Genomic DNA, 24,430 nt, shown 5'->3' with positions numbered 1-24,430 from the left:
ATATGCAAAGACGGTTGCTTACATTTTACAGTGCATTTGTGTTTAGTCGTAATGGTAATAATACCAGAAGCTTTCTCTTTGGCTAAACAGAATACTGGAAGATAATCAGTAAATGAAAACCACAGATATAAGAGTATACACTCTGCACAGATAGCTATTTTCATCTGGTCTGTGTGTTTTTTTCCACTAATGTGGTAAAAACTTGCTGTGGTAATATTCAGGTATTTTGTTCCTTTTTCTCACAAGTTTGATGCAGACAGCAGACCCTTACTGGCACAGTCACAGAGCGTTTAAATACTGCATTCAACAGAAATCAAGAAAATGTGTTATTTTAATCTGTTGTGTTCATTGTTCATTCACAGCGAACTGCTGAGCTAAACACAAAGCAGGTGCAAAGTTTCAGCCACGCCTGAGCAATACTATTTATCTCTGGAAATTACACAGATGCTGATAGCTGATATCTTTTGACAAATGTGACATTTAAAAAACAATTACTGCTTTCTAGAAAATGTTGTTTTCACATTCTGTTTATGATTTTACATAGCGTTTATGCCCTATACATAGTATTTTCCTAAATATATTTTCCTAAATATAAAATATAGCAGCTATAGCTCTGTAGCAACCACAAAAGTGCGTGTGAGCTGTTCCCTGACAAACGGAGCAGTTGTATTCTTGAGCTCATTTACTGGGTGGCCCTGTTTGGAAAGTTTATGGTTATGCAACCTGAAAAAACATCACAGATGTACTGCAGCCTGTATAATTTTCGGAAATGCGTATTTGGTATGCGCTCACGAATGCAGAGCGTTAATTGGTCGAACTGAACGTTCAAGCCACGCCCACGAGCCGTTGATTACCTTTTCCTCTTCCCCAGCCTCCTTTTCCAGTCTATCTCCACCCCACTCTCAGGCAGAGAAGACACTACTCGAGCGACGCGCGTTCTTCGCCTAAACATATGGCAAAAACAGCCGTCTTTCTTTCTTATATCATTGTGCCCACTACTCTTTAAAAATTCCGCCGAAAAAGAGAAGACGATTTTCCAAAACCTTCTGGCCGTTATCTCACGTAAGTACAGCGAAGTACTTCGATTGAGTTCTTTGGATTCAGCGGGCGGACGTAACATGGCGGGCTCGTCTTTCTGCCTTCTTGCTGCACATGACCGAGCCACATATTGAAATATGTGTTTTCCGGGTGTTTTCGTGTTCAGCTCAATGTATTAAGAAATTGTGACGCAGTCACGGCACCACTATGTAGCTTTTATTCGTTTATTGTGTCATTTAGCGGCTTGTTATTGAAATTCTAAGGACACCCAGCTCTAACGTAAGCTCCTTCCGTCGTCAGTTAGCGGTTCTGTCGTTTCCATGAACCTTTCAGCAGTGTGTTTTGTCACAATGGCGTTTCCTTTGAGCAATACAAATTTCTTTTAACTAGTCAAATGTAACGTATTACATCTGTTTGCTCTAGTTAGGGGTTATGCTTTGTCTGCGCATTGAAATAATACTCAATTTGTCAAGTTGTGACACTGTTGTGAGTACTACAGCGCATGCGCGTGTTTTATTTGGACGGCTATCGCGTAAGGAGTACCAGCAGCCATAAAAACACTAACGACAGGGGTAGTAGTTCAGTTACAGGCATTAAGTCGGGTGTAACTGAACCGATAAGGGTGTTGTGTCATTCAGGTTTTGACCCATGACAAATATTCAATAGATAAGACCTAAACATCAAAAGCAACAATTAGGATTGTTGAGCCTCCTTAACAACGCTGTGCTACATGTTTCCTGAAAGTGTCTTTCCTCTGGATCTATATCTAATACTGAGTGTGCTTGTACTCCAGGGCTCCCCTGTCTCTGCACAGGTGTATGAACGCTACCCAGAGGGCCTAGGGGCGGCTCTTTACCGGGAGCACTTTGACTTCAACGCTGAGCCACCTTGGGATCCTAGCTGATAAAGGGACAGGTCCATCTCCTGACTTGTCCATGTGAGTAGCTATGTGTGTCTTATACACAAAGATGTATGCCTTTTTTGTAGTGAAGGTGTGTGTGTGTGTGAGAGTGAATGACTAAATTCTGCACACAAAGCTGGTTTGTTTGTTTGTTTTAAAGGCCATAGTCATATATTCTTTTCTTCTTCTTTGTTTTTTTTTTTTTTACCTCTTCTCTCCAGTTTGTTGCATACCGGCAGGACCCATTGGCTCAGTCGTGACCCCCTGACTTGTTTATCTGCTCTTTATGATTGTCGGATTAACGGAATACGGTTGAGATGAAAGGACTCGCTGACCAACCCAGCTACATCATTGAACTACTGGAGGGAGGAGTGACTCTGGAAGATGTCATTGATGGACACATCTGTGAACAGGCTCTGGTCAGTTCAGCTTCTATAACACTCTCTTGAGGCTATCCCTGAATTCTATTTTGCATCAGTGAATTACTTAATCTGATGGGATTTGTAGTTATATATGTTTGATAAATTTGTTTACCTGCACCCTACCTTCTTTCTGATTTCTCAGGTGGAGAAAAGTGCTTTTGTGGTGGGTGATCTCGGTGCACTGATGCGACAGCATTTGTGCTGGCAGAGCCTGGTGCCACATGTGCAGCCCTACTACCCAGTCAAGTGCAACAGCAGCCCTGCGGTCATTGAGTTGCTGGCATCCTTGGGCCTGGGCTTCATTTGCGCCAACAAGGTAAGCTTTTCATGTAGTTTTGACTCAGTCAGTAATTATTTTTAAGCTGCAAAGTGCTTCATCCTCTTATGTAAGCACTTAATTTTTTTAAGGGCAATTACATTACAAGCATCATTGATTGGTAGTCAGCTGATGACTGTTATCCTTTCAACTTATGCAATGCATTTAGTACTGCTTTTGATTGTTTTAATGAGTGTGTGGTTTTATTTTTTATTTTGTTTATTTATTTTTTTGTGCATCCTATTACCTGCAGGCTGAAATGAGCCTGGTGCTGGATCATGGTGTACCACCGGAAAGCATCATCCTCTCAAGTGTGTTCAAGCAACTGGCACATATCAAGTATGCTGCCAAGAACAACATCCAGCATCTTGTGTGTGAAAATGAGGCAGAGTTGTCCAAGATTGCCCGTCTGCACCCTAATGCAAAGTAAATGAGCAAACTTTTTTTTTTTTAATAAATGCAAAGTCCAAAAGAAGATCCATGGTCTAATTTAAAATGCATCTGACTCCCCTCCCACCCCTTCCAGATTGCTGCTGCAGTTGACCACAGAGGCCCACGCGGCTGAGACCAGCATGACCTTCGGCTCCTCTCTAAAGAGCTGCCGACACCTGCTGGAAGCAGCCAAGGAGCTGGGAGTCGAGGTGGTGGGGGTAACCTTCCACATCCCCAGCTCCTGCCAGGACCTGCAACAGGCCTACACCCATGCACTGTCAGATGCCCGCTGTGTGTTTGACATGGGGGTGAGTGCTGTCCTAATTATGAAATCATAACTCTAGTAGTAGACATATATTAACTTGATACCCCCACCCCCCAGTATTCTGTCTTGAAATGACTATCTGATATGACAACTGTCTGTATCTGTATCTACTCAGGTGGAAGTGGGGTTTAACATGAACATCCTTGACATTGGTGGTGGATTTACTGGCTCGGAGTTTCAGCTGAAACAGGCAAGTAGTGAACTGAAGTGAGTCATTTAGAAATGCTTCAATCTTCTTTTTAACTGCTTTATTAGCAAGAAACATGAAGTTACAGGTTTCAGCTCCAAAAGCATTTATTCCTATGATCCAGTCCTTTGTTTTTGTCTTTTTGTTTTTTTAATCTGAAAATATCTGATCTGTCTGTTCATTGTCTGCAGGTTGAAACTGCAGTCAGGCCACTGCTGGATGCCTACTTCCCCCAGCTTTCTGGTGTGCAGGTCTTGGCCCGGCCGGGCAGCTTCTACGTGGCCTCCGCCTTCAGCCTGGCTGTCAACGTGATTGGCAAGAAGGTGGTGACTCGTCACTGGGACAGCCTAGCTCAAGGTGAGTTACTTTACTCTCTGAGGTTGTGATTATTTAATTAATTTTTCACACAATCAGAACCAAACTAGTTGAAGTAATTCTTGTTTTAGATTTCTAAAATGGTTATCTAATGTATTCACTCAGGTGAGAACAATGAGGATACTGAGTTCCTGTACTACATGAATGAGGGTGTTTATGGTCCATTTGGCCGCAAGCTGCTGGGAAACTCCATCCCTGCCCCGTCAGTACACAAGGTTAGTAGAGGAGATTAAACTCAATTCATGACTGAATAGATCATGTGATAGCAGCTCCAAGAAGATGTCAATTTATTTTTGAGAACTTGAGGAAGAAGTCTTGTTTTAGATTTTTATCATTGAACCGTAATAAGACACCACATTAGTTATTGTTTTTCCAGACTAAACCAATAACTGTATCCGTCTGATCTCACATCAGATGATATATGAAGAGCTATTGTGTTAGTGTACAGAAGCAGTGGATTACACTGATCAAGACCATGTTGCATTGTGGCCCCTTGAGCGTTCCCAATGACTAAATAATAGCTAACACTGTCCAAACAGAGAAACAAACATGGAAAACGCATGAGTCTGTGCTAATACTGCACGTTGTAGTGCTTTAAACAGCAGATGGTGTGTTAACTATACTTTTATTTTTTTTTTATATTATTATTTATTTTATTTTTTTCTTCCATAAGTGTTCCCTCCTTGAGTGCTAATTGCTCTTGGTAATGATCAGCCTCAGCTGGCCTCTTCCTCAGGTTTACTCTCCACTTTACATTTCCATTGTCCTGGAGAACAAAATCCTAGATAATCCAAAGCAACCTGATACATTTAGGGTTCAAATGTTTCCCCTTCTGGGCTTTGAGCAACTCATAATAAGAGCTGTGAAACTAAAACCATTAGGTAAAGGAACTAAGGCTGTATCTAACTGATTAATAATTTCAGCAGTCCAGGGTAAAATTCACGCACATGGTTACTGTTGTCTGTTTTTTTTTTTTTTGTTTGTTTTTTTTGCCCGTTTTGATGGGTTTTGTTTGCCCCACCCCCCCAGCGTGCATTGTGTGCTGAGGAGGCAATGTATGCCAGCAGCCTGTGGGGGCCCTCACTGGACCCCTTGGACCAGGTGGTGGAGCGCTGCCTGCTACCAGAGCTCAGTGTGGGAGACTGGCTTCTGTTCTCCAACATGGGGGTGTGCGGCCTAGAGGACCTAAGCTGCCTCTCCACTGCCCCCCCACTGCCCGTCTACTACACCATCTCCACCTCTGACTGGTGAGTACGTTGGTGTCTGCCACTCATGAAAATGTAGCAACGATACGAGACATTAAGAGAATTGATCGTCACACTGTTGTCCTCAGGTACGAAATGCAGGAGGCCGGCGTGACACTGGGTGGCGCCATGAAGAACTTCTCGTTTCTCCCGTACAGTCCCTAAGTACCCTCGGCCTCTGTCCCATATTTTATTGCACAGATCTGCCTTACCTCTGCTTTCACTGTGTGAGAGGAGAGGTCAGTGTGGTGTTTGGGATAAGGGGTTAAATGTGGTCAACATTCCAGCCGCTTTGGAAAACGGCAGTGTCCTGTAATTTCTTCCAGAATTTCACTTTTGTACCTCCAGCAATGACACACGGTTGGTTGTTTGATACCTCAGTTCAAATTTTTTCCTGGAAGATGATCCTAGTTTTGACTCTTTGCGACTTTAATCTGTTTGCTAAAAGAACTCTTGCCCAAGCTTTTATGACATTATGCAACAAAATGGATGACTCTTTGGAGATGGGACCCCCCCACCCCACCCCTACCCCCCCCCATATGTTTGGGGTGGTTTGTTTCCTAATTAAAATTCAGTTTACAAAATGTACAATTGATTTAGATCCATTGAATCACATGCTTTGTATTGATTACCTATCAATAGTTGTGTAGCTCCTGTGTCTGAGAGCAGTACATTTGGTCTGTAGGCAATTTTTGAAGTGTTTAAAAGAATCACTGCCACGTGAGGACTCTGCACCTCGGACTCCTCACTTGGCGCTGCTTAAATGAAATAATGACAATGATGTATTTTTCTGTATTGCAGTTCACTCAATGCATCTTGTTTTTGTTTTTAATATTTATTGGATTCAGATATAATTTGGGCAAATTTAAAGCTCCATCCTTGTGTGTTTATTGCCCAGGTATTAATGCAATGGCCCATTTAACAGTGTTTTCGTGATAAGTTATTGGGTTTTTGTTTGTTTTTTGTTTTTTAAATGATACATGGATTACGTGTGCTGTGATTTCAATTTGTGACCTCAGTGGTTTCCTTTTACTCGAAAGCCCTGATGGAATTACTGTAGGAGATTCCCTCTGTGCTGAACTGTAGCTTGGATCCAGGGACACTGTATTCAGTGCACTCCTTTCTCTCAGAGGTTAATCTGGTTTAAAAGGCACAAAATCTTATGTGGGTTAAAGGAAAAATACTGTGACACTTGTCGAGGGGATTGGACCTTGTTCACTAGCTCCTTTGCTGGCTCTGAAAACCAACAAAGGAAGGAGGGATTCTCTCTCTCTCTCTCCTTTTTTTTTTTTTTTTTTTTTTTTTCTTTTCCTTTTGACACATGCTCAAACACAAATGATTTGTATGTGTCAGATATGGATTTACATGTCTGTATCTTTAAAGTGAGAGATGCTAGTTGTACACAGACCTCTCTGGGGCAGTGCAAATGCTAAATAACATGACAGACCTTTCATGCCTCTGAAGTCGAGGGACTTCCTGCACAGTCTCCTCTACAGCTACATGTTCACTCATGTTAAAGATGACCTGAAGCATCGGTTTTTGCTTGGTTGTTTTTTAAATCAACTCTCGCCCCTGTGTGTCACGAGTGACTAATGTATTAATTTGCTTGTCTAAGGCACTAATGGACCATAGCCTGTTCTTTGACTGTACATTGTGCTCGTTAAAGTAATAAGTGATTAATTTAATATACATTTCTGACTGAAATCATTTCATCTGGTGTTTGTGTGGTTTTTGGCATTGGTGGGTGGAGGGGCTGGAAATACAACATTGTTCCTGTAGGCCAGCATAATTTGGAGCTTTAGCAATTTGTTGCATCCCACAGCTAGGGTTATTTTGAAGACAATGACTTTACTTGGATATACAGACTCTTTAAATCTGAAGAAAACTTAATACTACTACAACAGCCTAGTTATAGACAAACCTGGCCTTTAACTGATTCACAGATCTAGTGACATCACCTCATTTTAACACTGTAAAAACTACTAACACCTAACACAAATCTTGTGGTTAATAAAGTTAACAAAAATCTAATGCTAGTTAACAAAAGTAGACTTGAACTAAAAACTGAAATAAGTTGATGTTTTAAACAGCCAAGAATGTGCTGCACCAACCAGTATTATTCTTACATTTATTATATTTTTTTTAGTTATTGGTGTTTTTAAAAAAAAGAGTTTTTCTTTGTTTTGTTTTGTTTTGAAGCTAAAATATGTGGACTATTTGTCCAATGCAAGATGTGGGAAGTTGCGAATATTCATATGTCGTCACCCGGGTCTCAATCCAAGCCTTCTCTTGCTTGTGTTGATCAAATACTTTATTACTTTTCTGGTTAGTTTTTTTTCCCCTGGTGTTACTTCAGTTTGTTTGCTTGTTAATTAAAATTTAGGTTAAAATAGCATTAGTTTTGCAGTATTTACCAAATTAAAATGGGGTGATGTCATTGGACCTCTGCATCAATTAAAAGGCTCTCAAAAAGGGAAAAAGCTAAAATTTTGGCTGTTAATACTCATGGACCATGCCTAGTTACATTTTGTCCAACTAGAATTAACAGTTTTATTCATATTTTTAGTGGTCTGCGTATCCTAATAGTATGCTGGTAAAGTAATTTAGGTCTACTGAAGTTAGTTATGGATCCTAGCTTTCCCATTGCAGAAATGCTATCTTTTCGACAGTGCAAATATATTTGAGGGGAAGGGTAATAACCATTTGCTGGCTGTCCACTAGAAGCACTCCAGCAGTTTATCACACTGCATTGCATCTTTAGACAGAAAGAAGCTTTTAATCACCTGCTGCTGTGGGTCCTGTTATAATGAAAACTGACCCGCTTCCGGGATTTCATCCTAAACATTACAAAAATTACAGTTGAATACAGTTGAGTTCAACCTGTACAGTGTTGTGTTTCCACCATACATTGCAACATTTGTGTATGTGTTCAAGCAGTGTGGTTCATTTTCAGCACTTAGATCAAATTAAGAGCTGATCCTTCAGATCAGAATGCCAGTGCGGCCACAGCTGCGCTGAGAGTACACTGGATAAAATGGATAAACCCCTGCCCTCACTGTTTGTAAATTACCTTGCATGCCCTGTCAGTGAATGAGACACCCAGCTCGGACCTGTTAGTGTTCTCTGAAGCTTCCAGTAAGATCCATGACAATATACAAAACAGGGTGTAATTTTGATAATTACATATTTATAAGAAAGATGTTTTAAGTGCAGACCATAAGCAGCACTGGGGCACGAAGGAAATATGGATGTGTTTTGTGCAAAGTTATTTCCTCAGAATAAATACACTTCAGAGTGAATTAAAGCTGCTGAATTATTTCCTCGATGTTGCACATCAGAATCGAGTTAATCTGAGGGATGTATTTGTCTAACGGGGATCATTACAGCTCCTATCAAGTGTCTCATGTGCCTCAAGTGTTCATTAGAGAAGTGTTGCTTGCATTTTAATTGGTTTAAAAGATGAATAGATCAGCAGATGGATCATGCACAGTGCTTTCCATTGTGTTTGGAGTGTGTATTGATAAATTGGACATTGTGCTTGACAGCAGTGGATCTGATTGTAATAAAAAATCAATCAATAAAATCTTGCACCTAAATGATCTGCAGGGGGAAAATACACACAGCAGTGCAGAGAAAAATAGCTTAAATTCAAGGTTACCACAGACTCCATCGATCTGAAATTATATGCTTGAGCATCCACATCATCCACTCTTTGACTGCACAAATAGAGCAACTCTGAGTCTGATTGGACCATTGCTAATTGGTCTAAAGTGAACACCCTTTTGTTGGTATGAGCAAAGGAAATCGCAAAGAAAAAGAATAGAAATCTTTGTCTTCGCTAACTTTGGGTTGGAGACAATGCTAATCTAACTTAGCTGTTAGCCTTAGAGATACATACTGGAGTACAGTCATCAGTATGGCACTTCGTGTGTCCATTCTGTTTGCAGTATCTGACTTGGGTGTGAGCCTAAATCAGGCAATGCAAGTGTTGGTTATCAGGCCATTACAAAGAAGAGACTGTTGAAGAGACTATTGATTTGTTTATATTTCATCCAGTTTTTGCCTAAACTGACCTTGGTTGTTAAGGTTAGCATGCAGGCGACAGTCAGATAGGTGGTTAACGCAGCACTCAAGCTGTGCTTGAATTACCTGTAGGCGGGAAAAGGTGAAGGTAAAATTGTCAACCTGGAAATTGCTCTGATAAACTTTTACAGTTAGCTACAACTATGTATAAAATATATGTAACAAGGTTTCGCAGTTGGTATAAATTACCACATGATGGTAACTAGCCATTTTGTCAAGTTGTAACTGTAAAACACAATAAAAAATCCTAACACTTAATCTTTTGCTAGCCTAAAGACATCTAACCTACTCATTTCGCTTTCTCCCTCAATCAAAATGGTGGCTCAAAGTAATTGGGTACGGAAAGTAGCATGATATGACATCATACGCCAAAGACCACCCATTTAGCTCATTTTCTCGACACCTCATTGGTTGGGCTTGGGCATGTATCACGTGACTTGCTGCTGTGGGGGATGGGGGTCGCAGGAGCCACGCCCCCTACCTAGCTATTAGATGGGAATGGTAAATGTGGGCTCATCAGGTCAGATGTGGCATGAAATTCAGAAAGTGAACCACAGAGTGCGTCACCTGGGCAACCGGGAGCCGGGCTGAGGGTCCCAGTGAGAGAATAAAAAGTTATTCAGGTTTTAGCAGGCGAGCTCTCCCATTGGTCAGTTTGTGCTGTATGCAAATGAGACAACTACGTCAGATCCTGAACTTGAGCGCCATTTTTTCCTCAATAGGGGGGAAGAAAGGGACAAAAGCTGGACCAAAAAAGAAAAAAAATAACTTGTCTCCGGAGTGGGTTCGCAAACATCACGTTTCATATTTAAGCAGGGTGTTCGCAGAGCGGTGTGCACGGACAGCGAATGCCGCTCGGGGGAGCGTCTGCGCGCAGCACCGCCTGTAGACGCAGCTCACTGACACACACAGTTGCGGGCCGGTGGAAGTGGGAAAACCCTTAGCTCTGTCGGTGGTGGCACAGCGACAACTAACGTTAATCTACGCTGAAAATTGGACGAGGTAAATATGTGCGAGGAGGCTGTGGGCATCCTCGAGTAGGCGGATGCGCCCTCGCCGTCTTAGTCACCGGCTTGTTGCTGTCAGCGTGCCTCCCCGGGCTTTTTTAGGACTTCAGTGCGGCCAGCAGACACATTGTAGTGTTAGCATGGATGGCATGTGTGAGGGGGACAGGCTTTTAGTTTACAGGTGATCTAAATCTCGCACTTTTAACTGACTAAAAATAACTTTTTTGTAGTGCTCACTGGCGAACGGCTGGTGTTTTTGCACAGATGCTGAGAGTGATATCAGCTGATGCACACTAACATTTACGGCTTTTATTTGTGTTACCACAGAGCCTGTGCATACATTATACCCATATTCAGCCATGCTGTGATTCTCATCAATCAGTACTAAATACAGGCAGGTTGTCACTATGCTGCAGTGGATTATTTAACTACATCATTATTACCCCGTCCCTTATTCCATCTTCATTTACGGTTTATGTGTTTTATTTATTGGCATAATAGGGTTATAAATTATTGATGTAATACTGCATACATTACCTGACCACAGCTAACCTTCGTTATTCTGCCCAGTGTGTGCCATTTTCACCTTTTCACCATACTATTCACTTGTTTTGGGGCTACAGAAAATATTTTTACTAATTTAATGATGCTACAAGCAAAAAACAATGGTAACTTTGTAGGCTGGGAAATATGATGTATGTTTGCACTATAAATGCAATAAAAGCACATTTTGATAATTGTTTTATAATTAATAGAAGAGCACGAATGCTTTGTAACCAGTTGAAAACTTATTTTCCTTTATAAGGGCTTGTGAGGAATCATGTATCAGGTCCCAGTTGGAAATATCGAAAAGATCCGCAAAGCGAGGAAGGCAGTGAAGAGCATCTTGAGTGAGATCGGCCTGGAAGACTGTCAGAACCTGCTGAAGGTAGGTTTCTGTCGTGGAGAATAATCTGACAGATCTCTGGGCTTGAGTGTTGTTTACTCTGTTCTGCTCTAGTAACAGCAACTCAAGTAGAAAGAAAGCAGAACGTGCTGATTTTCAGAAATGCGTTAGCCCATGTTTGTTTGAAAATAACATAAAAGCATAACATACCTAATTAGTTTAATTGGTGACCGTTCAGCAACATGGCTAGGTATAAGAAGAAGTCTCTTCAAAAAGAATAGTGGCCCTCAGTGTAAAAACCGCAGCATTTCATCATCTACATTGTCGTAAAAATGTGGCGTCTTAAGGGTTTTGCGCTGGTTGTGGCTGCAATAGTTGCCCTAAGGAGGCCCGGGATCAGAGAGGACCGAGTGCTCAGTGGATTTTCTTCACTCATTGATTTATTAGAAATGCCAGAGACACAGGGGGGCGGCTCACAGCTGTTAGTGCCCTGCCAAGGCTTTGAGCCGAGGTTGGCAAACGTGTGGCTCCCGCTCCCTGCAGCTAAGACAAAAGAAAGAGAGAGGAGAAAAAAAAAGACTTTATTATGGAGTAGTTATTTTTCATTTTTAGTTCTTGTATTTGTGAGTAATGTTTTGCATTTTCCAGTTGTAAAAATGTTCTGCCTTTAAAAAGCAAAAAAATGAATCAGTTAAATCAGAGCCTACGCCACCTTAAGTTTTGCTGGACCTGGCATGGATGTAGAAAAATAAATGGGTTCAAAGTCCCTCCCACTGTTTGTTATGGACTCCAACCCAAAAGAGGAAACGTTTAAGAGGAAAGTGGAGAGTCTTACACTGTATTAGCAGATTCGGTGAGCTTGATCTGGATGACAAACTAGCAAAAAGAGAAAAATAAAACAAACAAGCACATAGCATTGCTGTTATATTTAGGGAGGGTCAAAATGTTTCTTTTGATGGTAAGGGTTGCCCACCTCTACTGTGTGAAGCTGGTAACCTCCAAATGTTGAGAGCTGAATCCTGCATTTTTCTGTTGTCAATATTTTAATGGAAGTTAAGGTGAAGTGTTAGTGGGACAGGCTCTGTTGTCGCTCATTACATGACACACACAGGACACACACCGATAATAAACAGTAGTTTGCGCACAGAGATTGGTGCACACAGCTCTCAAATTCCACTTTCACATATTTTGTTTATTTTCATTCTCTGTCAGTGATGGATAATACTTACATAATATACTGACGTCTCTGAAACAATACAGCTGTTAAAGTCGAGTAGATCTACGATGTGTCTGAATCTCAGTCTTATGTTGTCCTGATGTCTCTGAACGTGACTTGGGATTTTTCAGACCAAAAGAAGTCTAAGCATCTGCCTACTGCTGATTGTGTGTCATAGCACCTTCTTCACTTGTTATAAATTCTTGCAGCATCACATCAGCAGAGTTTGTGAGAGTTTCTTTAAACTGAGACTGATGTGCACATTTTTATGTGTGATACAGCTTCTGTAAACAATGATTTGTGGGTTTAATCAGACATCATATTTGCAGCTAGTTTGGCGAGCATGCGTAGTTCGTGCATTGCAATGTAAATTCAGTGAGGTTACAGAAACCGGCCAGGTGTGCAGTCATCCACACGGACCCGAGCGGACTTGCAGTTGCAGAAAATATACTCCCAGCTTTAGCTAGTACGCCCAGCTTGTTGTCTCGAATGTGCCCACGTTGGTATTGCAGTTCTACTTTGGAAAATCTGAATGTACCATATTCAAGTCTGTATACTTCACAAAAATGTGCAAAAAACCAACATGTTTGCAAGTGATCAAGAATATGAACAGTTGTTATTTTGTTTCCAGTGTTGTGGAAATTTGTCTGAATTAATAATATGTTAAAATCTAGATTTATCAATGACAGAACATCACTTCAGTGGGGACACGTACGTTACAGCTATAGTTTCATATCCTCTTCACATAAGGAAGTACTGTCAACACGCAACTAGGCTGACCTTGTTGCTTATCAGAGAGCCGAAACAAACGGCAGACAGTACAAAAGGTTTGGGTTACAGCATTTTTCAGAGAACTTCATGCTTATTTCTCTAAGATGATGCCAACCTACATTAGGTATATATTCCAACAGCATGACTCTGCAGTATGAGTTCAGGAGCTAAAATGGCCTGCCTGCGCTCCAGAAATGTCACCCACTGCAGAGATCTTGTACTTGTCATTGAAAAAGAGGTGGTAATATTGCATCAAGCAAGAATGAGGAAAATATGAAGCTGTTTGCCTCCTAAGTTCTCACATGTTTACAGGGTGTTGTGTAGTCCCAACTTCTCAAAATATTTTGCAAATGTTTTTTTAAAACCCAAACACTCATCCCATTCTGCTGCATCCACACAAACTCATCACTGATTCTGCTTTACAGCTTTACACTGTAAAGTGCAAATGGATCCAATCGTCATGATCTCACGTTTACATAAGAGTAGCACTCACAGGGAGACTGTATGATGCTTTGTTAAATACTAGACAAGTTGGCCATTTTTCACTGACTAGGCTAGACAGTTAAAAATCAAGATACTTTATTAACTATTAATTGCATCCATTATTGCAGTAACAGTTTACAAAACTAGCTTCAGCTGCTCCCTTGACACAAGGAATCATTTGTAATTCAGTAGCTCTGCTTGTCTCTGCTCTGACGATGGTGGTGCCTGGGCGTGACACAGTGGGACCACCTGATGAACATTAACATCCGAAAGCGGCTGGGCATTGCACCAATCATGGAGAAGAGCAAGGAGCGCGACTGCGATGGTATGGGCGTGTGGTCGGAAGTGACAAAAACTCGTTGCCAAGAACAGCACTGCGACTCGGCGACCAAGGGGCAGACCAAAAAGGTGATGGATGGACCGAATTAAAGACTATGTGAAGAAGATCGGCGCCAACCTGAACGATGCCCTTGACCATGTCAAATGGAGGTGGCTTTGCAGAACAGCGGACCCCGCAGAGCGGGAATAATGCTAGGAGGAAGAAAAAGAAGCTATTAGCCGTTTACTGTTAGCTTGCCAAGTCTGCAGCTTTTCCATCTTTATTTTTTTTTGGCTCCAGAGAAACACTTCTGTTATGTTTTGTGTTCTTTTGCAGCGTTTTTCTATTTGCTGGTGGTTTTTTTTGTTTGTTTGTTTGTTTGTTTTTAAGTTGCAGTGTGTTTGGCCCCTCAGGGCACCGTATCTTCTGACACAAACTCGGATATAATTTTTGGTTCCTGGTGTAATTCTATAAATTAGGTTTTAACTATTAAAAAGTAATGACAGCTGCTTTAGGACAGAGAAGCTCTTAAAGAGTTTTTAGGCCTCAGAAACTGCTGCAGCTGGTGGCAGTGGCCTGGCTGGAGGTGTCATGTTTTCAGGTTTCCGTCTGCCCATCGGTCCTATTCTTGTGAACACGATACCTCAGACATGTCTTCAGGGAACTGCCTCTAAAATGAGTTGAAAGGATTCGCTTGAACTCGAGAACAAACTTTGTAAAAAAGGTCTTTGAGGATGCAAATGAGCATGATTGGTCTGCTTGTAGATGAGGAAAAAGAGTTTGAGTTTTAACCTTAAAAACAAATCCGTTCATTTTGCTGTTTTTAGCAATTTGATGAGTAAAATATTTAAGTAATAAAAGCCTGCTTTAAAAAAATAAAAAAAGTCAGTTGAAAAAATATTTATATGACCATTCTTGTGGTTTTCCTCTGGAGGGAAGGCCAAAACCCTCTCAGTGAGAGGCCCTGAACCTACATTTCACACTTCAGATGCTCAGTTTGTGACAATGATCTTTATCACCTTAAACCTCGAGTGACTGTAAAGATTGTCTTTGTTGCTGGGAGGAAGATGTGTAGAACATGAGGCTTACAATCTGTCATAGCTGTTTTCTGTCTGCTTTTTTTTTTTTTTTTTTTTTTTTTAAAATAAATACAGTTAAATCTCTTTAAAGTCTGTATTACTTTGTTTTACATGAGATGCAGGCTGAAGTGAAGGGTTGGTGGTTGGGGACACCATATCTAGGTTATTCTGTTGTTGTCATGGCAACAGGTGGGGTTGGGTGATGTGGCCTGATAACTTTGAAGAGATGTCTGTGGTGTTGGGTAAGTGAGCAGGGTAATAATGAATTGGCATAAGTGCATTAGACTGAATTAACCTTCGCTAAACACAGCTGTAAATGGAAGTTGGTAAGCTGGAGTTTCACACAGTGCTTTTACTTTTATTTAAAATGTGTGTGTGTGTTCTGTGCAGGAAATAAATGAAAACTCTGAGAAAAACTCGGATGAAGATGATGCTTTTCAGGAAACTGAGTGGATGGATTTTGCGGAAGGATACTACAGCAGAATGCAAAAGAAGGTAAACCTGATATTTAAAAAAAAAAAAAAATTCTCATGCTGTGGATTCTTTAAAAGCACTTTTTTGCCTCCTCTTATGCTTTCATTGTCTTTTCTCCATCCTCAGTGGCCGTATCGGTCTCGATCTCTGTGCTGCAGCCTGTGCAAGTACTCTTCACAAAACATCTACAACTTCAGGAGCCATGTCTCCCGCTGCCACGGTTACGTCCAGTCCTTCTGTGCGCTGACACCCTGCTCACAGTGCGTCTTCATCGGCCACCCCAAGGTTGTGAAGAAGCACATGCTGTTCTTCCACGCCAAACTCCCTGTGTCAAACACCCAGATACCACTGCAGAGGGAAACATCTTTACCCACCCATCGTGGAAACGAGAGGTATCAGTGTCGAAGATGTGCGTTTCCCACCTCTTCTATCTTTGCAATGAAGAAGCACATTATTCTGAAGCACATGGAGAGTTTGGCAGAGCAGTACATCGGTTACAGGTTGCACCTTCAGGGGAATTCATCCGTCAAAGTGTATTGCTGCAAGATGTGCAAGGTGAACACTGGAACTCTAGACCAAATGTTGCATCACATGCTCATCGAGCCATCACATTATACAGTAAGCACACAAGTGCAGGTTCTGATTTATGAGAATAAGAACTACATTGTTAAACCGACTCCTAATGGGAATGGTTTGTTTGTGACATTCCCAAGTATTGCTCCCAAACCACAGCAACCTCAAATGCTCAATAGTAAATCTTTGGTCTTGCCAAGTAACGGCCAACCTGCTGGGACTGTAGTGACATTACAGCAAGTACAAGGGACTGCAAACAGTACCACTCTGATCTGTGCCCCTGGAACAAACCAAGCTTTCCTGCCACCTCAGGCCTCAGCGCTAGTGCAGCTAGCTAGTGCTGAGGCTAAAGGTTTGCTTCAGCCCGGTGCCACGATAGCCCTCCGAAGTGCTTTGCCCCAAGGACCGCCTATGGTCCAGCTTCCCACAGTTTCTAATCTTGCTCTAAAACAGGCGCCAGTGACCTTATCTCCCGCTTCAGCGCCTCCTTCAGCTCCTGCTCATGCACAACAGACCCCACAAGCGCAGCAGATCCTCCTTCCGTCGGGACTGCAGGCGAACGTAGCAGCTGGACCTGGGACTGTACCCAAGCCGGCTGCAGTTACACACAGTTTAGCAACAAACCAAATTGGCCTACAAGGTACTATGTTGACTTCACAGTCTCTGCTGAGTCACCTGATCCCGACTGGCAACAAGGTGAACGGCATGCCCACGTACACGTTTGCTCCCCTGCAAGTAGCAGTGCCAGTCTCTCACAGCACAAGTACTGCCCTCAAGTCAGTTGAACAAATAAATTCCACGCCACAAACTAAGAAATGGATAACCTGTCCCCTCTGCAATGAACTCTTCCCTTCCAATGTCTTTGACATGCACACCGAGGTCGCCCACCAGACAAAATCTTCCTCGTCCAAGTCAGAAAGTGTAGCTGCGCGAGCTGCATTCCTGAAAAAAATGCCTGACAAAACTGTGAAATGTCTAACCTGCAAAATTCTACTATCAGAAAAGAGCGTCTTCCAGCACCTGCTGCATGGCTTGAATTGTTTGTACTGCTCAGCCTTGTTCTTCTCAATCAAACAGCTCATCGAACATGTAAAGCAGCACAATCCTACGAGCAAGGCATACTGTGATTTCCTGAGGCAGAAGTACAGAGTCTACTCAAAGGGTGCTGGAGGGATCCTGTTCCCTTATTTTGACGTTCACACCTCTGCGCCAAGAGAGATCCTTGGTGACGCAGAGGTCAAGCTCGCCTTGGTCACAAGTTCCCTAGATCTGATTTTCTTTAAGTTGCAGCCCAGCAACCACCCGGAAATCTGCTCCGTACCCGTCAAAGTCAACAGCTCCTACTGTCCCTTTTGTGATGAAAAGTTTCAGCAGGAGTCAGACTACTTGCAGCACCTGAAACAGAAGCACTTTGTAGCACCCACTATCCACGCTATTCTCAAGACGGAGGCTTTCAAGTGCATATACTGCAACGGCGTGTACACAGGAAAGGTCACCCAGCAGGCTGTGATGCTCCACATTCAGCGATGTCGTTGTTCACCCAAGCCACAACAACCACCCACACCTGCTGCAGCACCCCAGCCGCCACCAAAACCAGCTCAGCAGGTCAATCAGGCTTCCGGTCTCTACTTCCTTCAAGTACCACAAGGGCTGACTATGAAACAGACATTGACTCCAGCTCGTGTGACTCCAGCTCGCGTGGCTCCAGCTCGGGTTGCTCCAGCTCGCTTGATTCCTATCGTGCGCCCCACAGAGCCTCCGGAAACCGAAGCAGAGCTGCAGTCGAAGAGGAGACTGGAAGCTGCGTGGCGGGAGGTCCTCGAGGCCAACAAACGAGAGCGAGAACAGAGGGCAGCCATGCGCAAGAAGCGAGAGCAAGAGAAGTTGTTGCCTCCACCAGAGCCTGAAGTTCAGAGCGACACGACGGTCAAGCTGCTGCTGGAACCCACCCCAACGGAGCGCCGCTGCAGCGAGGAGCGTAGAGACTTCATATCCAAATACTTCAACGTGAACCCGTACGCGACCAAAGCAGAGACCGAAGAGCTGTGCAAGAGGCTGTCTCTCACCAAGGCGGAGCTGGCGGCGCTCTTCAGCAAGAAACGCAGCAAGTGCATGAAGAGTCTCAAGAGGAACACTGCAGGCATCCTCCTCGGCTTCAACATGGCCGAACTGAGCAAACTCAAGCACAACCTGGTCATCCCGGAGCCGCAGCCTGCCGAATCAGCAGCTGACACGACAGAGGAGATGGAAAGCGGCGAAGACGCTCCAGAACCGATGGACGAAAGTGGAAATGAAAAAGTCACAGATGGGGAGCAGATGGAATGAGCTCAGAAGTGCGTGAAAGTGGAACCTGAGAAAGTGGAACCTGAAAAAGTGCAAAAAAATAAATAAAAAATAAAATAATGCATTTAAAAGAAGAAAATAAGCTCATTAATAATGACCACGTTTGTGTTAACAGTCATCTGAGAGGTTGATCATGCATTGTAAATGGATGATGTATAACCTTACATAGAAGCTTACCTGTAACAGAGGGTGGTTTATTAATGTAGCCTTCATTATTAGTGCTTCGTTTGACTTCAGTACATCATCAGTGGTCCATATTTTTCCACAGAAATGCAAAGCCTTGTGGGAAAGCAGGTCCAAGTGTATTGTCTGATACATTGCATTTAGCTAGATACGATATCTCTTTCCACAATGGTTTCAACTTAAGTGCTTCTGCCTCTTTTTGCTGCTTTTTGCAATCATTATTTTTGTTCATTTGTATTTGGTGCACACCACAACACAAACAAGCTGATCAAACCAAGTTTTCCCTTTTCATGTTTATTTGTTTGCTTTAACCGGTTCTCACCTTTGCCTTTTGATTTCTGCCACTGGATCTTTTAAGATTACCCACTCCACTTGTCCCTCAACATTTATACAGTTTAAGGAGATTACTATCTTTTTTTTTTTTTTTTTTCCTCGCCCAGCTCACCAGCTCATGTGGACCTACTGAGATGAATGCTCATCTCACAGTGTGGAAGTTAATCTTTTAAAGAATGTATAAGTGTTTTGAGTTCTGAACTTGCTGTTGGCCATGTTCCCCGCATGAGCCTTTGTTTTACTTTCAGATTAAATTATAATTTGTGCCATTGTGAAGTCTGCGCATTTCCTCAGATTTGAGGAAATTGCTCGGGAGATTCAGCAGAACCTAGAACGTGTTAGTGGGTGTTCCCCACATCGGTTTTCTGTTTTGTTTTCTATATACTTGTATTTTCTATAAGTCCAAGAGTATAAATATATTGAAATATTGGGAGGCGTTAAAATAAATACATTGTCCAAAGCCACTGTGGTGTAAACAAAATAACACGGTTTCCTTTTACACGAATGGTCCATTTTTATTTTCATTTTGTAATAAAAATGTAATTTTTAATTAAGCTGTGTTAAAGCATCCCAAAGTATGTTTTTATTTTCCTTTTTTCCTCTGTGTGTAATTATAAACTGCAGGCCCCTCTTTCTTTTCCTTTTCTCACAGAAGTGAACAAACTGGTTTAAAGTCATAATACAGGCAGTGCATTATGTGTAATAAAAGGCGGACAAGTGTAGAGTCTTAAGGGTGTGTCATCAGTGTTTAATATACCCCAGAGGAACACTGTGGTAACAAGTGTCTGCGCTGCATATTTTTAGTCTTTGAAATGAAACACATTTTTCAACACAATCTATTTGCTCAGCGGTGATTAAGATGTTGTTTGTGCTGGGCTCAGCCAAACGTCTCGTTATTAAATTGCATGCATTATTGAGTTCTGTCCACACAGTGGTGCCACTTTCATAACATGAGAGAGTTATTTGTGAAACAAAAAACATTTTTCCCTGTCCTGTTAATTATATCTTAGTCTCAATCTTGTTATATAATGGTAATCATTTATAATCATGTTTGAGGTTAAAAGGTCCATAATCTGGACTGTTTAATCTCCGGTTCATGATCGTTGGAATTTGGTCCAGGATCGAGGGGCCGCTGTAGTTGTTGGTTTGAATGGCCTCCAGGCTCTTCTTGTACTCTACGGGGAGTCCGTTCTGCTCTGCGCCCAGACACACCACCTTACGTGAGACACAGAGCATGATGCATACATGAGCAGATATTATGTTAAATATTACGTTTTCTTAAAAAAAAAAAGAAGAGAGAGAGTGTTGCATTGTGTTGCAATGTACAGTAGTTCTAACACTCCCTGGCCACTTTATTAGGTACACAAGTTCAGCTGCTAGTTAGTGCAAATCTCTAATCGCCCACCAATCTCATGGAAGCAACTCTGTGCTTTTACAGATGTAGACATGGTTGAAGATCAGAACAAGAAATATAAGTGATTTAAGTGACCCTGAACGTGTCGTGTTGGTGACAGATGGTCTGCTGATCTGGGATTTTCCCACATAAGCATCTCTACAGTTTACAGAGCATATTCTGCAAAAGAAGAAATTGAGACTGGGTGAAAATATCTTGTAGAGGTCAGAGGAGAATGAGGAAAATTAAACGTAATGAGTTGAACAACAGAATGCTGGGAAAACTGGCTTGGTCTGATCAGTCTGGAGTTCTGCTGCAGTGTTCAGATGGTAGGGTCAAAAATTAATGTAAAGAACATGAAAGCATGGATCCATCCACCCTTGTTTCAACAGTTCACGCTGGTACTAAGGGAGTGGGGGCTATTTTCTTTACACACTTTGGCCTCTACTGAGCATTGTGTAATGCTACAGCCTACCTGAGTATTGCTGCCTGAGTACGTCGCCTTTATAACCACACTGTAGCCATCTTCTGATGGCAGCTTCCAGTAGGATAAGACACCATGTCACAAAGCTCAAATCATGTGCACTCAAATGACATCCACAGTCACCAAATCTCAGTCCAGTAATGCACTTTTTGGATGTGCAGCTGACAAATGTGCAGCAACTGTCTGATGCTGTCATGTCAATATAGAGTAAAATCTCTGATGAATGTTTGCAGCACCTTGTTGAATCTGTGCTATGAATAATTAAAGCAGCTCTGAAGAAAAAAGGATGGTCCAACCTGGCACTAGTAAGGTGTACCTAATAAAGTGGTGGGTGAGTGTATCTTATTGCATTGCATACTCTAAGAATCAAGGTGTTTTCCTCGCACCTGTTTGTATTGAGGCGAGGGAGGACAGGCGTGGAAGTTGTTCATCTGATATGTCCTGCAGAGCACGGTCCCGTTATCAGTCTCCACTGAGACCTCCAGTGGAGAGTATACACCAGCATTCACTGCTTCCTGGCTAAAGAAGAACAAAAATGTAAAAAAACAAAACAGTTGGTTAAAAGTACACAAATTAACTCAGAAATGGACCAATAGCTGCGTGTTCATGTGTGGCTCTCACTCATCAAGGCTTGAGAGGTGTTCGTTGTTCAAAGTCCAGATGACCCCCCACACTTCTGCGCCTGGATACGACTCAATGGTTGCCACGCCACCGTGCCAAGCATTGTCTATGTGTTCTTTCCACAGGCCAAAGTTCAGTTTGTAGTCCTATACACACACACACAGAACAATGCCCAGTCATTATGTGGATATTTGCTACTTCTAATGCTCTTCATCTGAGTGGGAAACACTTTTCTTACCTTTAACATTATCTGCAGCTGGATACAAAGTAACAGCAATTCAACCAAGTCTCTTTGTTTTACTGTGATAATGTAAGAAGGGTGTTGTTTGTGATTTCAGCAGTGCCCCCCCCCCCCCCCCCCCCCCCGTGAGCTTGTTTTGCTGTTATACCAGAGTCAAACTGCAGTACACCCGAGTCCTGTTATTACAGCTGGCACATCAGAGGAGGAGGTAGAGCAGCAACCTTTATTGGGCCGATCTAAGATGCTAATGCAGGAGGGGGCTGACTCAGTTGTTTTCCATATCCTTCATTCCTTCAAGACTTTTGAGAAATAATAAATTGTCATTTAAACCGCTCGTTGACAAAGGAGGGTTGAAAATAACTAGTAAATATCTCCCTCTTGGTACAAACGTGGTTAATGTTTAAATTTGTTTTTGCTAGTTAATGATCTGACACACAAACAGGGGAGGTGCAACTCTCAGATGAACTCTGCTTCATCGGCAACCAGTCAAATCAATTATATAAACCACATTTAAAATTTTGGTATGATTTACGATAACTGTACTGTTTAATTTTCCATATAAACAAAAAGGAAGAAGGACTGCTACTGTTTACAGCTAAAGTATATAGTTTTTGATTTTATTATGAGCTCATCAGATTTCCTATAGTTTTGAATTTTCTAATTAATTTGAATTTTTATTCAGTTTAGTTTGGTTTTTTATTAGTTTCAGTGTCAGTTTTAGTCCTCCAGCATATGAAGGGCATGTGCTGGAGAAACAGAATAAAAACAGAACTTTTTAAAAGCAGTTGACTCACAGTCTTGTTGACATCCAAAGTCTCATCGGGCAAGGTGTGAATATAGATTTTTACCAAACTACAAACTACTCAAACTAGGGATATTATCCTCGATGCTCTCTGTATTATTACTTATTATTATTTTGTTTGTTTTCCAAGTTAAGCTTCAGTTTATTAATTTTTTCTACTTTTTATTATTGCTGAGCCAAAAAGTGATTTCCAATGTTTCTTTGTCTTTATTACATGTAATATTTTTGCTTATGTTGATAAATGCCCTTATGACTCAGCATTATTGTACATACTCTGTGTCCTACATTATAATCAATCTAGTTCTTTTTTATCACTTAAAATATCTTTATTAAGCTGTTATACTACAGTTATTGCAATTTCCGATTCCCTTGTGTCCATATCTCTTTAAAAAAAATGTAAAAAAGACTGGTTAAACTGATAAATTAAGGCTATATTAACGTCACACTGAAAAACACCTGATTGTACCTTCTACCTAATAATGACTCGATATCATTCGTGAAACATTTTGGACAGGTTATAGACGCACAAATCACTTTTTGGACGACACCTCTGGCTAAAATACCCGAGGCCCTGCTGCGTTCACGTTGCCAGGGAACGAAGGTGATGTCAAAATCACTACACTGTGTTCGCCTTGTAATCGGAAGGTTGCCGGTTCGAGCCCCGGCTCGGACAGTCTCAGTCGTTGTGTCCTTGGGCAAGACACTTCACCTACCGCCTACTGGTGTTGGCAAGAAGGGCCGATGGCGCAATATGGCAGCCTCGCTTCTATCAGTCTGGCTACAACTGTAGCTTGCCTCCACCAGAGTGTGAATGGGTGGATGACTGGGTGTGTAAAACTAGAGGGGACTAGTAAAAGCGCTATACAAATACAGGCCATTTACCATTTACAACCAAGCTAAAAATATGTTTATATTTAATGCAACCAAACAAGCCGCTTCAAATTATGAATCTCTCATAATTTTTAAATGTTACAAACTCGATACAAACATTGCCAATAGGTGGTTTACAGAAGCAATAATTAAGACTAAATACAATAATAATAAAGCTGTTTTTTATTGTACACACCTTCAGGCGACCGGTCTTATAAAATGTCGCCGACGGGTTAGCCAGCTGTAGTCTTTCTTTCAATAAGTTGCTTCCGAAGGCGAAATACAGGAAGAAACCAGCGGCTCCCGACATCTCCATCTTACTTCGTGTGGCTCGAGATCAAACGGGCACGAGGAACCTGTATGCTTCTTGCAACCAATGTTGGCGTACCGGAGGTGTCCGTTGCACCTGCTTGCCCGGTGGACCCGCGCAGAGAATTACGTACGTAATTACGTAATATATATTTTCATATCTCATACATAAACTCTATGTGCTTATGTTATATTATGAATGCATTATTCACGCGTTCTTTATTTATATTTTAGAGTCGTTTTATTACTTCCGGTTCAAGTAACCCCTCTTAGACACACAAACAACCACGCCACTATATTTAATGTTAATGCAGGTTTGTTATTGTCCATATTTAAGGGAGTTTTCTTTACGATGGGAAAATGTTTTATTCTGTTTCTTTAAGTTCCCCAAGAAGTATGATAAATGTTTTTTTATGATAAATTTGTTAATACTTTTAGCTAAATTTTTTATCCATAAATGTAAGTTTACTAACAAAACACCATATTTCTGTCATTTTTTAAGGATGTGGAAATGTACATTCAATCAATATCAGACTCCACCAACAAAAAGGCTCTCAAAACAATATATGTATGTGAATTTTTGCGTGTATTCTTATAATTGTTACCTTTTTCTTTTACCCCTGGCTTTTTGTGTTCATGTCCTCCCAGCCGGAGCTGCTGTGCAACCAACTAATGTGCGACTTAAGACTGTGACCGGTGATCTGGCCCCAATTAGAGGGA

At 41.7% G+C, this 24,430-nt stretch overlaps 3 protein-coding genes across 4 annotated transcripts; 2 read left to right on the top strand and 1 right to left on the bottom strand.

Annotated features, from left to right (window-relative positions):
* The first annotated feature begins 873 nt into the window (after positions 1–873).
* On the top strand, positions 874–6,947 carry azin1b (antizyme inhibitor 1b). The gene is made up of 11 exons (XM_085147757.1): positions 874–1,062; positions 1,832–1,975; positions 2,161–2,358; positions 2,504–2,677; positions 2,931–3,103; positions 3,204–3,417; positions 3,550–3,624; positions 3,813–3,978; positions 4,102–4,211; positions 5,026–5,243; positions 5,330–6,947. Exons 3-11 carry the CDS (start codon positions 2,257–2,259, stop codon positions 5,403–5,405), a joined length of 1,308 nt encoding a protein of 435 aa, XP_085003883.1. The 5' UTR covers positions 874–1,062; positions 1,832–1,975; positions 2,161–2,256; the 3' UTR covers positions 5,406–6,947.
* On the bottom strand, positions 6,188–23,874 carry ggcta (gamma-glutamylcyclotransferase a). Of its 2 annotated transcripts, XM_085147761.1 has the most exons (5): positions 23,758–23,874; positions 23,598–23,717; positions 21,489–21,634; positions 21,254–21,386; positions 19,711–20,205 (listed from the first exon to the last, which is right to left on the bottom strand). In XM_085147761.1, exons 2-5 carry the CDS (start codon positions 23,715–23,717, stop codon positions 20,026–20,028), a joined length of 579 nt encoding a protein of 192 aa, XP_085003887.1. In that variant the 5' UTR covers positions 23,758–23,874; the 3' UTR covers positions 19,711–20,025. The 2 variants fall into 2 exon arrangements, with proteins under 2 accessions (XP_085003886.1, XP_085003887.1); XM_085147760.1 differs by lacking the exon at positions 23,758–23,874 and having other exon boundaries at positions 6,188–20,205; positions 23,598–23,751.
* On the top strand, positions 11,138–20,066 carry adnp2b (ADNP homeobox 2b). Its single transcript, XM_085147744.1, has 3 exons — positions 11,138–11,258; positions 15,475–15,579; positions 15,685–20,066. Exons 1-3 carry the CDS (start codon positions 11,151–11,153, stop codon positions 18,454–18,456), a joined length of 2,985 nt encoding a protein of 994 aa, XP_085003870.1. The 5' UTR covers positions 11,138–11,150; the 3' UTR covers positions 18,457–20,066.
* Positions 23,875–24,430: the final 556 nt, after the last annotated feature.

The sequence above is a fragment of the Neolamprologus multifasciatus genome, chromosome 22 (genome assembly GCF_963576455.1).
Source record: "Neolamprologus multifasciatus chromosome 22, fNeoMul1.2, whole genome shotgun sequence".
Taxonomy (NCBI): domain Eukaryota; kingdom Metazoa; phylum Chordata; class Actinopteri; order Cichliformes; family Cichlidae; genus Neolamprologus; species Neolamprologus multifasciatus.
Note: the sequence above shows the minus strand (reverse complement) of the source record. Positions and strands in the feature narration are given on the sequence as shown.